This window comes from Arvicola amphibius, chromosome 2 (assembly GCF_903992535.2).
Source record: "Arvicola amphibius chromosome 2, mArvAmp1.2, whole genome shotgun sequence".
In the NCBI taxonomy this organism is placed as follows: domain Eukaryota; kingdom Metazoa; phylum Chordata; class Mammalia; order Rodentia; family Cricetidae; genus Arvicola; species Arvicola amphibius.
Window position 1 is genome coordinate 153,790,064 of NC_052048.2, and position 16,086 is coordinate 153,806,149.

Sequence of the window (16,086 nt, forward strand, 5' to 3'; positions counted from 1 at the left end):
TCATGTAGAGGAGAAAGTCTGTAGTCATATAGAAAGAAAATTGGTAACATGTAGGTGAAAACTGTAAGTTAGCTGGTGATGGACACTGCCTATGAATTCCGCAAGTGAAGATCACAAAGCAATGGAGAATTCTATCTTTACATCAGAGAGCATAGAAAATGTGTCAACTAAAGACAGAGGATAAACGTGGGATGCCGTTTAAATGAAATGACCAGTATAAAGAACAAAAGACGAAGTTTGCAAAACATCTCTTAACCAATATATCTGTATCCATATCTGGTGAGTCAGGCTTTGGCTGAAACACAGCACCTGAGATAATAGCTGCTATGCAAGCTGATTTTAGTTTATGGTTTCAGTTTATGGCAGCTGGCCTTTGTTGTGGAGTCTGTGGTGAAGCAGGAGAGTAGAGTGTGTTCCAGAGGAAGTTGCTCCCCTCTTAACAGCCAGGAAACAGAAAAGAAACCCAATGGATGGTTTCCATGTATTCCCTTTAAGGGCACACCCTAAGTACTCTATTTAGGTCCTGCCTCCCAAGGTTCTGTTGTCTCTCGGTGCCAAACTGAGGACCCAAGTCTTTATAACACTTGATCCTTTAAGGGGACATGTAACTAAGTATATATATATATATATATATATATATATATATATATATATATATATCTTGGAGACATAATTCAAATTTTAAAATATTAGAATTGGTAAGATAATTTGTGGAGGAAGAGATCTGCCTCCAGATCCATAAAAAATGAATAGGTTTTCCCATGATTCATAGCACAACTTAAGAGTAAAATATGAATATATTTCATGTAAAAAGCAAGAAAGTACTGATTGTATTTATTAAAATATGGTATTTATTTATATTTTAATCTACACCAAATGTCCACTATTTTCTTAGGTATGGTGATTCATTTCTTTCATTTCAGCTCAGGTGAACCTTAGGAAGGAGGGTCACCATATGTTCAAGGCCAGCCTGAACTATCTGGTAGGTTCCAGACCAGATATCCATGTCCATGGATATAGAGTGGCACTGGAAAGGGAGAAAATAGTAAAACTTAAGCCAACCAGTGGATTTCCCATATTCCTGAGTAGAAGGCTTGGTAAAGACTCTTGCTCTGAATTTTTATAAATACAGACAGAACTGTCAACAAAGTTACAAGAGGGTTTTGTGTAAATAATAATGTATTTTATATAGAAAGATCCAGACCTAAGGGAAATGGGAAAATATAAGGAATTTAATTTGCCAGATATTTTGATCTAATATAAAGCTTTTATAATCAGGACAAATTATACTTACAGTGGCTGGTCAGTGAACAAAACTGAAAATATAGGAGAAAAAATTTATATGAGGGAGAATTTAATATGGCATGAAGTCTGATATAATTCAGCATCTACCTAAAATCCCCAGTTGAGCACCTTACTTCCATCATGTGTAAGAAATTCCAAACCCATGAAAATCAAATGCTAGAAAGGAATGATACCCTACTTAGAGAAAATCTTCGACAATACCTATCACCTAGGTTGGTGGGAATAGCACAACCAAAATGTGAGAGCAGAACTTAAAAGAAATAATACCAGTTTGATTGTGTGCAGCCTTAACCTGATAAAGACAATGATGTTAGAAAAAATCCATAGGAAAATGAAAAACTTCATTATAGCTAACAAAATTAATAACCATATTATTCTAAGAATCTTTTAAAATCATCAGAGTAAAGAGACAAATTCAGTACAAAAACTGGCATTTTACAGGAAAGGAAATCTAATAACCCACAGTCCAGTAGATACAGGCTCAAATGTCCAGTGGGTACAGGCTCAAATGTCCAGTGGATACAGGCTCAAATGTCCAGTGAATACACAGGCTCAAATGTCCAGTGGATACAGGCCCAAATGTACAGTGGATACAGGCCCAAATGTCCAGTGGATACAGGCTCAGATGTCCAGTGGATACAGGCTCAGATGTCCAGTGGATACAGGCTCAGATGTCCAGTGGATACAGGCTCAGATGTCCAGTGGATACAGGCTCAGATGTCCAGTGGATACAGGCTCAAGTCTCACTGGCAAGGAAAGCAGTGTTGTACCAGCAAAGAGCCTCTTTCCTGAGAGGAAGCAAGCCTGGACCTCCAGGTCAGGTGACAGCATTATTTGTAATGTGAGGGCCCCACTGTTTTTTCCTGACTGCTTTGTCTACTTAATGCTTTTGTCTGTCCCCAAGAATGTGTAAAGGAAGAAAGACCAGTGCTCAGAGCCAGCACTGCGTTGTTTTAAACATTTTATATTAATTATATGTATTAAATCTCTGAGGAGAGGGACTGTTGCATGTGCTGAGGTATACATGTGAAGGGCAGAAGGCATCTCACCAGAATCCGGTCTTTCCTTCCACCGTGTGGGTTCTGGGGATTGAATTTAGGATGCAAGCTTAATACTTTTATGTCTTGAGCATTCTTGCTGGCCCACTACTGGCTTCTTGCCAAGAGTTTGTGATTTCCAAATTTCACTCCTTCCTATAATCAGAGAAAGATGAGGTGCCGGGAGTGTCATCTGTGTGAGTTGGTCATGCCGTTCCATTCATATTTTGTTCAGTTGTTCATTTCTTCTTGTAGGAAGTTTGCATTAAGATTCAAGATGTCTCAAGCTATTGTTACTTTTTCCAAAATATGCTCTACAGATCCAAAAATAATCTAAATAACTTTCTAGTTAGAGTAATAAGAGAAGCAATGGAAAGAAGAAAAAGGATAATAAGAAGCCCTAAGTCGAGGCAGGGAAAATAGATTGTAAAACAAATAAATAATTTTCATGAGGATAGTTGTAGGGATTCAGGGTCTTGACAGAGGGGAGATCTGAGAGAAAACCTTGGAAGATAATAAACAAGGGAGCTTTATCTCTTAGTTTGACCTGTGGTGAGGATAATGCAGAGAACCCATGCCATGCAGTGGAGAGAGCCAGAATCCTGGAGAAATGCTAATCCTCCAGAGATTTCCTGGGGCCAGGAGGGAGCAGAAGGGAGGTGGAGAGAAACCCTGTTACACTTCTCCCTGTGGAAGTGTCTATAGAACTGTCCCTTAAGGTTTGGGCATTGACCTAGCCATGAACCTCATAGGAAGGCCCTCAACTGTAGGAACAAATTCACTCCAGAAAATGTCTGACTATCGCAGCTTGACTCAGTCAACTATATGGCCCAGCCAGACAAGCTCTATAGAAGCCTGAATCACAGTAGCTTACCCTTCTGATAAAGACCACAAACTGAGTCCACCCAGGCACCACCCAGAAAGAGACCAAAGGAAATTCCTAAAGTTCCAACCATTGTAGATAGGATCACCTGCCAGCACACACCCATGCTTTTCACAAATCAGGGGTTCTAAACTTTAGAAATCTCTCACCCCACCTTTGCTACTATAAAAATCCAACTCTAACTGAGCTGGGGGGGTTGTGGGGGGAGGGAATCACTTCAATACACTGGACACAAGGAGAGACCGAGTTTGCAAACTTGTGTAAGAATAAAGGCTCTTTGCTCTTACATACAGGACTTGGTCTCCTGGTTGTTTTTTTTTTAGGGGGGGGGGAACTCCGTTATCTGGGCATAACATCAATCATCAGTTTACCATGATACACACCAGAAAATTCATGTAGGAGGGAAGAAAGACACAAGCATAACCAATATGCAACCACCCCTATTCAGCCAGCCCTGCTGAAACACATCAACCCTTCACAAGCACAAGAGAACTCTGGGGAGAAATTCTCACAGTGGAATGAAAGTTGGAAAATCTTTAGCAAGAGAATCCTCTGGATCAAGTTCAGGTTATTTATACAAGAGGAATTATTTGAATGAAATAAATATGAGAAATTATGTGTGTGTTAGGGGTTACAGTGGTCTTCAGTGAGCACTCACATGGCAGTGGATGCTTATGTTCTCACCCTGGAGAGTCCTCTGCCTGCAGTCAAATCTTCGGCTGAACTTCATATCACTCGTGCAGAGAAGAGACCACAGAATCCAAGAGGATACAGCATTGCTAAAGGCATCTTTAGAAACCAACGTGGGATCAAGATGCAGGGTTGTCTGGATGTACTTAGAACACAGCTATCCTTAAGATAGTAGCCAGTGACAGCTAATGACCACTGAGGCTAAACGTCCTCTGAAGCACACTCTGAATATAACAACAACAATTGCTGAAAGTTATTTAGTTGCATTCTCTTGAATTTATGGTTAGTTTTCCTTTAATGCCGTCTCAGAATTGTGTCTGCTGATTAGCTTAGAATCTCTTCTTTTGTACTGCTGCTTAATCATGATTACAAAGACTTTGAGGCTACCAGGACAAATAACCTTCATAGCCTTCATATTTTATTGGTGGTGGAACTACATTTGCTCATGGAAAGGGCAAATGGAAATGTGAATAAACACATGATTTGTAAAGAGAATTTGAAATATAACTTTCAGTACTGCTTACAGGGCCAATAAAATGGAAATAAAGGTGACTGATTATTAACAGAGAAATGATTGAATATACTGTGATATATTGTCATAAATATTCTGCCGTCATTAGAAATGATTTAGATCTATAAAAGTTTATCCACGAGGTATCATGAATTTTAAATGTGTAATGCCTAAAGAAATGAAGACTTATTTGTGTAAATGAAAGAAATGCTAAATATACATCAGTGTGGTCTGCCTGTGTATGTTTGTATACACATGTAGGTGTGCCCATGCATATATTGTTACTGATGAGTCTAGCTGCTTGTATAGAAGCATAGAGGAGTGTTCTCTATTATACATCCATTCTTTATCTTTCTTTTGTTTTGTTTTCATTGTGCTCGAAATCAAACTCAGGACATAAAGCACAGTAGGAAAGTGCTGGATCACTGAGCCAACTCCAAGTTTCATGCAATCTTCTTAACTTGAGTAGGTGATAAAATTAAAAGATTCCAAATAACATTTTACATTTATTTAAAATTATAATTGTTGTTGAGTGTCTTTTTGTCCATGTCTAAAACATTGTATAAAGTAATTGAAGACTCTGTTTTGAGATCCATTGATTCTTCAAGAATCAAATTATCGTCTTTCCTGGGACCACACTGGATTGCCAACAGTAGCGGAAAATATCTGAAACTCTTGAACCATTTGGGTCCTCTTGATCTGTGAAGGCAAACATATCACTTCCCTGTGCAATAATAAAGAACAAAGCTAGAAGCAACAAGCAGCCTCACCAGCTAGCTAGGTCAGCGAGAACAGGGCAGAGACTGCTGCTCACTGTCTTCTCTTTCTCTAGATGAGGATGGACTTGGCATAAGCATTATTGGAATGGGCGTTGGTGCTGATGCCGGACTGGAGAAGCTGGGGATATTTGTCAAGACAGTGACAGATGGCGGTGCTGCTCAGCGGGATGGCAGGTGAGCTGGACACTGTTGACTGTGAATTGAACCCCAGGAAAGTGTCCCTGCAAATTTCTGTCAATGAGATCTTCTTTTCGTGAAAAAAAAATTTTAGTGTGTCTTAGATGTGTGAGAATGTTAAAACACCTGACTTACTTTCCTGTTGGTAGCAGAACAGTGCATCTGTCTGTCTTTATTTCTGTCCACTCATCTGCTTACTCAGTGGGAAGTGGACCATAACATGGTATGTATGGAAGTTGGCATATAACTTTATTTCAGAAATGTTCATGTGAATGGTAATAATTCTGGTGCTTTTGAAAAGGCCAGAGTAGAGGGGAATTTAAGATTTCTGAAGTCTGGTGCTCCTCCATGTCTCCTACAGAGAAATAGGTGCCAGAGTGCTGCATGGACCTGTAGAAGGAGACCTCTCCGTGAGCAGAGTCTGGCAGCCTGCTCCAGATAATTATGGCTTAATGTTTTAGCTTGCATCGGATCAAAGGTCATGTATCTTTAATCTAAAGGTTTCATCTTAAGTTTACACCAGGCTTCTGATGGAAAACTGGAAGCAAAGGGGTGACAATAGAAATGAAAAAAAATCCTCAATTCTGATAGCTGAATTCAATGAACACTGAATAAATAGCATTCTTATGTTAGATTACGTATCACATAACCTTCTTCTCAAAAAGTCAATGGATCATGGTCCTGTTGAGACTGATAGTAGCAGCATTCTGCCTTTCATAATCCTAAAATACTTGTTGGTATACACCAGGCTCTAAAGGGGTAGGTACCAAATTGATTTATTTAATCAATTTATTTATTTTGATAAAGAATTATTGGTGCCAATTGCATGTTACTAAAAACTGTCTTCTGATTTCCACATGTGCGGACATGAGTATACATACATAAACACAATATAAAATAAATAAGACACAAAATTGTAAGCCAGGCATAGTGGCCAGTGCCTTTAATCCCAGCACTCTGGAGGCAGAGGTAGGCAGAGTTTGAGGCCAGCCTGGTCTACACAGCAAGTTCCATTCCAAGACATCCAGGGCTACATAGAAAAACCATGTCTAGAAACACACACACACATATGCACACACATACATACACACACATATATACATACATATGTATATATAGTTTAAAGTGAGAAATATTAATGTCTTGTAATTCATTGAAAAGGACCCTTTCTTCCAAGTGAATTAAACTTATAAATATCTACTCATTTGTAAAAGTCATTGGGAGATAGGAAATAATCCTTACATTTAGTACCACGCATAACTAAATGATTATGCAGCATCCCTTAGGTGAATTGAGCACAAATTCAAACAAAATTGCAAAATGAAAGTACAAAGAAAAGATTGCAATTAGCGCTCCTAGATCTGGTTTCCTCACTTGTCTTAAAAATTAAATTTGATTTTTCTGTCGGGGTCCAGTGCCAGCCCAGACCCTAAATTATTTCTCTGAACCACAGGGGAGGTGTTGGATTAAAGACACAACAAACATGGCTTTATCGGGAGGGAGATTCTCAGTGATCCGTCATGAAATCGTGAGTTCACATCCTGAAAATTCCTCCGTATTAATTCTTCAAGCAGCCTTATATACCAACACATAAACTGAGGGGGAAATTCGTTAGCATTCTGTTTCCTAGGTAACCAGGTGAATGGCTGTGGTCACATCCACATCTACCTATGCCTGCTCTGTCATGTCTTCCTGCTCTGTATGCCAGCTCTATCACATAGGCTGAATTAACATCTCTTTTTAGGCATCCTCCAAATTACAAAGAAAGAGCAGAACAACATCCTGACTTTTTGTTAGGGATGGCGACAGGCTAGGTGACGGACCACCTCCTGTCTCAGGTGCAAACTATGGCCTGGGATTATGGTTGCCATACCATGTAGAAATATGGGCCTACATTTCTCTTAACCTCTTTATTTATTTTGTTGTTCTGTGTTGTTTCATTATTTATACTGATATTAGATCTTCTCCTGGAGAGTTGGGATATTGCTGTTGGATCTGTATCTCTATGGCATTGAAATCCCCTAAAGGTCATTAATGTTACCTCCTCTGCTGCCCCTGCCTTTTGTCCTTTGTTGTTTGTTGACACACACCCTGAGTAGTTTTCCCTAGCCTCCTTCCCAGGAGTACCATGCCAGCAAGTAACTATATGAACACATTAAACACACCAATAGTAGCCCAGCTCCTACAGCTATGAGTGGTTCTGAGTCAGTTCAGAGGCCTCTTGACAGCTTGAGAAGGAAGCTGAAGAATGTGCTCTGTGCTGTGGATTGTCACTGCTGGGATGCTTTGTAGCCTGTACTTCTTAGCTTCCCCATGTTCTCTTCTTGCAGCGACACACGTCTCTACCTAATGTCATACCTTCTCTTCGACAGACCTCCTTTGACAGTTCATCCCTGGACTCCTGGTGATAAATCCTCTTGAGATTGACAAGTTTTTCTTTTCTTCTTCATAGTACTTTTTACAGTCTTTTTCCCCCCATGTTTGGGCACATGGGTATGTGTGAGCATCATGTTTACACAGACACATTAAATGAATTAGAGCATGCCATATACTGGTTTTCTGCTCCTAAGTTAATTTTATGTGTTAGACATGGTATATTTTCCATGGAAGTGTGAAAGCTCCAAATGCTGTGCATTACTTCTCTTGTATCCGTTACATTTAGAGAATTTCCTTTTGGCCTTGGGTTGTAGACGGTAGACCCTCAAATCCAGAATCTTCCTTCCGCTTCATTATGTTCTTGTGCTACCCATGCCCTTGTTTAAGGAGTCATCCTTGGAATGCTTCAGCTGAGGAAAGCCTTTCAGGCTGTTTCCCTATTCACTCTGAAAATGTGAGCATGACTGTCAGTGCATAGAATGCTGTTTTATAGTGATAAGGAGCATGTCTAGCGTGAATGGTGAAGAATGTAAAGAAGAAAACAACGTTCTCCCATGTTGCTAGGCACTGTCCGTGTTCTGCTACTGAGCCTCAGCTAGAAGTTTCTCAGTTAGTGAAGTAAAGTAAGACCTGACATCTTCAGGAGTCCTGCTTCCCATGGGCTTGTTCCCTGTCTGGATAGATTGCAGAAACTATGACCACAGCCAAATCTCGGAGAACAGCTCTGCCTTTGTTCTGACCATAGAGTTCAGCAACCCTTATATATGTAAATGCACTTTCCTTCTTTTTTAAGTTGACAGCTTTCACCTTTTCACTTAAAGGAGTCCCGCGATTTATTTTGGGCACATTTGAATTGTCTTCTTACTCTTAGGGACCAACACTACCTTGTCCTTTGGGGCCACTGTTAACTCACGTAAGAGAAACTTGAACAGGAGCACTGTGACGCTGGGGATGCTCCTCTTGTAACTTAAGTCCTTCTGTGACCAGCAGGCCATAGCATAGCAGAGCGTAAACCTCCTGGCAGATGGGCAGTTCTCATCCTGGAAGGACGGGGCAAGAGGCAGATTTCATCCTGTTACTTAGAGTAAATGGCCTGTGGTTTAAATGTTTGGAATTGTTTATTTCTGGAATTCTCCAGTTAATACTTTTAGACAGCAGATGAACACGGGAAATTGACAGTAAGTTCACAGGTAAAGGGTATTTCTGCACAGCCTTGTGTTTTTACACATTTGATTCATCAGGAGAGTATTTGTTAAATACTTACGTGTGACAGCAGTGATCTGTGCTTTGTGTATTTTAACTTATTTGCTCTTGCTAATAATAATGATTTAATATGCATTTTATTGCTTCTGTTGCATATAGAAGGAAACTAAAGTGTCTTATGTACACTCACAAGTAAGTGGCAAAGGCTGACTATAATAAACCTGTCTCTGAATCCAGTCAGTACTTAAATAGCGCATTACAGAGCAATATGTAGTTCATTTGCACAATAGATTTAAAAGACATTTTTATTGCAATACTAGTATGTGTGTGTATGTTGTATGTATGTGTAACTTATAGATGTTTTGGCATTTTTTAAAATTTCAAGATGGGAGTCATGTCAATATTTTTATATACAAATTATCAGGAACATCTCTGATTATTTCTTTGAAACTAATTAAATAATAGTAACTAACATTACTGGGTCAGTATATATTACATTCATGTTAAATGCTTTAGAAGTAAGTAGCTAAAGTGCCCTTCAGAAACGTCATTCAGTTAGTGATCCCCAGAGCAGAACTCCCAAACGTCAGCAGCTGTACCCCGTGCAGACTGAATATTGTGATATAATAGAACCTTTAATAATTTGAGTGCCATGATGTGATTGCCGTTCAGTTTTAATTTTTTCTTTCACCCTTGTCCTTGACAATTTATTATTTTACTTCATGAACGTGTATCATGTATATATGCCTGTGCACCACATGCATGTGTCTACCTCCAGATGTCAGAAGGCGTCATGTTTGCTGGCCCTGGAGTTACCGTCAGCTGTGCTGTGGGTGCTGGGAGCTGAGCCCAGGCCACTGGGAGCTTGAGAGATGGTCCACGCCATCTGTAAAAGCAGCGGGTGCTCTCAGCTTTAGCTCCTTTCTGTTAGCCCTTTTAAATGTTCATTGATCACCTGTATTTCTGCTTTTGAAAAAGAAATTATTTGGTGTATATTTTTTGTTTTGGGGGTTTTTTTTTTGCAAGTTTCTTCTTCACTGGTGTCTCAGTGAGAATCCACAGAAGTAAGTGGTCCCTGCAAACTGCCTCGCTATGTAACTGACAGAAATGTCTTCCCTGCTTCTCCGTTTTACCAAAACAAACAAACAAACAAACACAAAATAATAACAACTACACACAACAAACAAAATTAATATGGAGGCCTAAACTTAAACCTGTTAAAGTCTATATTTATTTGCTACTCTTAACTTTGTATCAGAACTGTTGCTTTCAAATTCACGGGCCTATCCTGTGGCTCATGGACCGTTGCCTTCTTCGTCTTCTAGTTTATCTTTATGACCGTCTTGGAAAGACTCTCAATTTCATGCTTCAAACATGGGACATATGAAACCTATTTGACAATCTGATTTCTATTTAAAATTTAGTATAAAAGACTTTAACTTCTTTTTTCCCCTTTTCTCTGTTTCCATTTTTGTTTGTTGCTTTGTTTGTTTTCTTGAGAGAGCACTGGCTGTCCTGGAACTCTGTAAACCAGGATGGTCTCGAATTCAGAGATCTGCTTCTTAAGTGCTGGAATTAAAGGCATGCACTACCATGCCCAGCTTCTCTGTTTCCTTTAAATTGTACCAGAGACCATCATTTTGTGTATTGACTCTATTATTCATTGCTTTCATGTAAAGCTGACTGTTCATCTTTTATCCTCATTTATTTTGCCCATACATTTTCATTATGTTGTGGATTTCTTTCGTTGGAGTGCTATAGGCTTTTGTGGTTTTGTGGCTTTTTGAGACTGGTCTAGGCCAGTTTTTTCTATGTATTCATTGGTATCTGTTAGGCTCCTTTAAGAGGACCCCTCCCCAGTTTATCTCTGCTTTTGCCCCAGGTTCCTTCTTTTAAAAGTATTAAGTTGTGTAGCCCAGTGTCATTTAGAAGTGCCTGTTCAAGTTTTAGTTCAGTCAGGAAGGAAATGGGATTATCCTGACTCACAGTTCCAGAAAAACAGAGCCCTCCATTTTGGATGAAGACAGCACCAGGCAGGGAAGGCGTGCAGGCAGGAGCAGGAAGCTGGCTGGCCATGTTTCTCATATTTCATCCTGGCTCAGGGAGCAGAAAGAGTGACCAGGAAGTGAGGCCACGATATAAAACTTAAAGCCCACCTCTAGTGGCCTACTTCCTCCAGCAAGGATTTCCAGACAACGCCCCCAGTTGGGGATCAAGGGTCCAAGCATATGAGCCAATGAGTGAAATTTCGTATTCAGACCACAACAGTGAATGCTGATGAGTATGATGTTTTATATGAAAGGAAAAAAAAAAAAAAACAAAAAAAAAAAAACAAGATCCAAATAGTACATTCAGTCATGAAGGGTGAGAAAAGGGGTTGGAAGGGGACATTATATGCCTGCAAGATTTTCTTTTAAATCTTCAGGGATCAAGAAAATGTGACATTTACAAATAATTAATAATAGATATAATAATAAATGATAGATCAACAGGACAAAATAGAGAACCCAAGAACAGACCTAAAGTTAGCATTGTGAATTGTTTACAGTATAAAATCCAACTGGGTCACACCTTCATAATTTCAGAGAATTTCTAATTTTTATGTATTAATACCATTCTTTGGAAGATATTTTATTGTCACATAATGAGAGACACTTGTGTTCAGTCACACAACTAAAGAGAACAGACAGCTTCAGTTTGCAACCATAGCCACACATGAAGTCCTCAGAGAAACTCAGAACACATACAGCGGCATTTCTGTGAAGTCTGATCCCCTCTAGGAGTCTTGAAATGCTTGTGTGATTTGAACTGGTAAATGCAGAAGAGAATTAGAAGGGTAGTGTGTCAGAATCTTCCACCATCCCAAGAGGGCATTGGAGTTCAGTAACCCCGCACAGCTCTCCAGAGCAAAGTGTGAAAGCCTGCTCTCTCCTACTGCTGGTTTTAATGGCAGTTCCCCAGTCAAGGATACCACTGCCACCCCATTATCATCATCTTCATCTGGTCTAGAACCAGAATGGCATAAAACAGGGTGTGGGGATGGGGGGAAAACAAAGTACAGAAGGAGAAAAAGAAAAGGAAAGAGCAATAAACTGCCATCAGACATGATTGGCAGCAAATAATATTTCTGTTGTTTCTGCGATCACTCTGGTGCCAGAGAGCTGGGCTTCAGCATGTTGGGATCTCTGCGGTGCCACAGTCTGACTGACTTTCTAAGCACTCCTGGTCACATCAGTGAATCCTTCAGAATGTGATGTTCAAATACAGGTGACCCCTGAAGAGAATAAAAGGTGACTTTCATAAATGTAAAATAAGCAGGTCAAAGATTTTATTCAGTACTCTAGTCATTTTAGAAAGCAGTGAGAAAATAAATGTGATTTGGAGAGTGTTTGGGGAGCCAGGGATCTCAGCAGGGGGTGTAGCCAGGGTTGGAGAGCTTGTCTGCCTACCTTGGGTTCCATCCTCAGCACACCTACTTCCTTTGCCTTCTCTAAGGAACAAGGTAGGTAGTAATGTCTGAATAATAAAGCTGGGTGAGCTCTGAAACTCCATGACTGACAACATATAAAAAGACCAGAAAATACCAAGGATTCTTTGACTCCCAAACGTTTGTTTAATTTCTACCGTGATTGAAACCCTGAGTTGAGTCTATACCCTAGAAAGGCTTATGTGGATAAAAATATATAGCAAATTGATTGTTTACATCTGTGTTTATAATAGCTAAATTTGAAAATTATGCATGTCTATTTACAAAAAGTAAATGCACAAAAATAATTTGAGATAGTTGTCGAAATAAATTAGATAGAATTACAGCTGTGGTTACCAGAGGAAAAATCTCCAATTTAATATTGAGTGAATAAAGTAATAAGATGAGAGGTAGACTTTGTAATTTGTGAAGCGTATATTTGTATTGTATATTCATTGGCCAAACACACAGAAAATAGTATGTGGCCATCTGTACTGAAGAAATACAGGCAATAAGATTATAGGAAAACATCTAAGGAGCGTCCCCTTTTTGTAATGAATTAAAAAATGATTTAAATGTTGTGCAGTGCTTAAATTGATAAATCTGGAAATTGGGTGGCTGAGTGTATGTTATCAACTTCAGACCACATTATTCCATGCCCAGAGCATTTTAGGAGGAATAAAAACTGGCCTATATAAAACATATGTGCATTTAGAAGTACTTACAGCTTTATCAATATTAATATAATATGCATCTCAGAAGCATATATGCATAAAGACACATCTTTGAGTATATATAAGCATACACATATACACGTATGAGCATTGCATATTTGAAGCACTGATGCAGTTCCTGCTGTTTTCCCTGGGGGAGGAGAGCGGTGACAGACACTAGGTGTTAGGCCCGAAGGGTATTGCAGCTGTTTCTATTACATTTAATTAGACACAAAACATGCTAGACATCTGCCATGCATTATAGTTACCATTTTTAAGACTATGTGTGATAAACTAAATCCTTTCAATATTACTTTTCTAGCTTGCAGTGGAATTACTTTTTGTCATGTCTGCATGTGTACATATGTATATATATATATATATATATGTTTAAGTGGATATGTGTACATGTATGTGCACATGCATGTAGAGGCTAAGAGAACAATTTCAAGTTTCATCTCTCAGGTGCTGTCTCTAGAATATCTCTTTGGCCTTGAATTAGCTAAACAGGCTTAGCTGACTGGTCAGAAAGCCCCAGAGATCCACTTGTGGACATTTTCACATAGTTTCTGAGTGTCAAAGTTAGTTCCCTGTACTCAAGACAAATCCTGTACTAACTGAACTGTCTCTGCAACCTTCAAAAGATAGCTTATTGTGCGGAAGATAAATTTGGAGTCAGTGAGTTCTTGGTCAAGTTCTTTTCTTGGGAAGGGCAGTGCATTAGCAAATGAGTTCACTGTGGGTGTTGTTTTCTCTTTTTCTCCAGGATCCAAGTCAATGACCAGATTGTGGAAGTGGATGGGATCAGCCTGGTGGGGGTCACACAGAATTTTGCAGCAACTGTTCTGCGAAATACCAAGGGCAATGTCAGGTAAGGCTGAGGCTTTCTAATGAGCAGCTTGGTAGCTTCATACTTTTATGGATGGCAATTTCCCCATAAATATTTATAATTACAATGACAATCTTGTCTGAATAGTAAAACAGTCTGAACTCTGCTCTTGTTAAGCTGTATGGTGTACCTTATTGTTCACATAGGAGAACTGTCATGGCGATGGACTTTGTAGTTACCACGTCAGTAAATGTTAATTTCCTCCTCAATGCCTTTTAATGAAAACAGTTTGGGAACAATTGAAACTGAAATGGATGCTCACGCACCATACCAGTTGCATGCATTATTAGACAAACAGGCTGCTTGATTTGAGGCAGTGTATTTAAGAATCTGTTTATTGTTGTTAAGAGTCAGGCAGGGTCTATCTTCAATGAATCATATCTCTCTAACTTAATAGGACAGAGGGTACAAACTTCAGACCTTGGAATTTCAATCTAGTGCCCTGGTTGTGAGAATTACGACTCTTACTTAAGAAAGCGATTTTATATGATTCTAGTTGAACTTTGAAATCAGTTTACTTGATTGACATTTACTTTTTTTTGAAGGCACTGTAAATGTATTGCACGTTGCCAAAATATCATGAACTCTTTAAGGAGACACTGTTTAGTGAGTGTAACTGTGAAAGTGGCTCAGTGCTTCCTCATCGAAATGAAACTGTCAGTCATCCTGAAAATACTGCCAAGGTGATGTCATTGAGCAAGGGCACCAGTGTCCTCACGCAGCATATTTCCAGCTTCCAGCTTTGTCAAAGCGAAAGCATCATGTGGTGTTGCAGGCAGCCTCGAGGAGTACAGCCTAAACAGACATGTAGGTGGGCCTGCTGTTCCCGCTCAGAGGCCAGGAGTGCCCAATACCTCTGTGGTGATACTCTATAGCTCTGTGGCTCCTCGGTAAATACGATGGATGTTCTTCAAGACTTGCTTGGAAACTGCTCATTAGACACCAGGACAAACTCAAAGAGTAAAAAGGATACACATTCAACTGGTAAGAAAACATCCCAGTTGGAAAAGTTTGAAAGGACAGTAGATCACGCCTATTCTGTTTTCTTTCTCCCTACTGGCCAGGACATTCGTGTTAATATTTCAATATTTGGAAAAGTAACAAGTGTCTTTTCATTCTACCTTAATTCTTTCCAAGTAGGAGAACATAATTACAGTTTTCAAAATATAAAGTGCTGTTATGGAAAAATGAATTGATCTTTTGTTTATCTCAAATACATCTAATATAGAAATAATCATAGATCCAACACAGCTACCTCCTCTTTGGCCACTTTCAATGAGTCTGCCTCTCTCGGGCCTGGTGGTGGCGGTCCCGTCTGCTGGTGCTTCCTACTCATCTCCTCTGTTTCTGTGCTCTCCTATGGTCCCAGGGCAGTCATCGTCCTTCAGGCCCGACTTGTGTGTGATTGTTTCTGAACCTCTTGTTGTCAGTGTTTTCTGTTTGAAATGCTGTCTTCTACCCGGAACTGCTGCACCTTAGACGGCTCTCGGCTCCTTTGCCCTCCAGACCTCCGCTGTGGCCTCAGTGACTTAACTGACGGCCACCATCTTCACACCTCTGTTTCTCCTTGAGGGGACAGAGCATTCTGATTTCACCTTTGGCTTTGCAGAAATCTTGGCACATGCGTGGCACTGTCAGCCTCCTTTATTCCTTCCTCATTATTTAGCCAGGATCTGAATTTGCTGAAGTTTTGTAATCCACATTCTCCGTTAATTGACTGCAAGAGAAAGTGCCTTCATGATCCTAACTTTGTAAGAATAACATGCAAATCTTCCAAATACACTTCTTAGTACTTCTATATGAAATGTTAATTAGAAACTAGACCTGAATTTATCATCAAATAAGATACATGTGTGTGTATATGTGTGTATGTATATATATATATGTATACACATATACATATATATGTGTGTGTTTATATACATATATATATATCTTATTTATTTTCTCTAGCATTCTGGTTTCGTTCAGAACAACATTCTCAGCAGGTAACCCTGGTTAGCCTGGAACTCTGCATGTAGGCCAGGCTAGCTCTGAGCCTGTGACCATTCTCCTCT

At 39.5% G+C, this 16,086-nt stretch overlaps 1 protein-coding gene across 5 annotated transcripts in view; it reads left to right on the forward strand.

Moving 5' to 3' along the window:
• The window catches only part of Ppp1r9a (protein phosphatase 1 regulatory subunit 9A), a 296,952-nt gene that overhangs the window by 181,037 nt on the left and 99,829 nt on the right, over nucleotides 1-16,086 (forward strand). For all 5 annotated transcript variants that reach the window (XM_038320888.1, XM_038320892.1, XM_038320891.1 and 2 more), the window contains exons 3-4: nucleotides 5,259-5,379; nucleotides 13,907-14,011. In XM_038320888.1, the coding sequence (XP_038176816.1) occupies nucleotides 5,259-5,379; nucleotides 13,907-14,011 (226 nt within the window). The remainder of the gene's footprint in view (nucleotides 1-5,258; nucleotides 5,380-13,906; nucleotides 14,012-16,086) is intronic.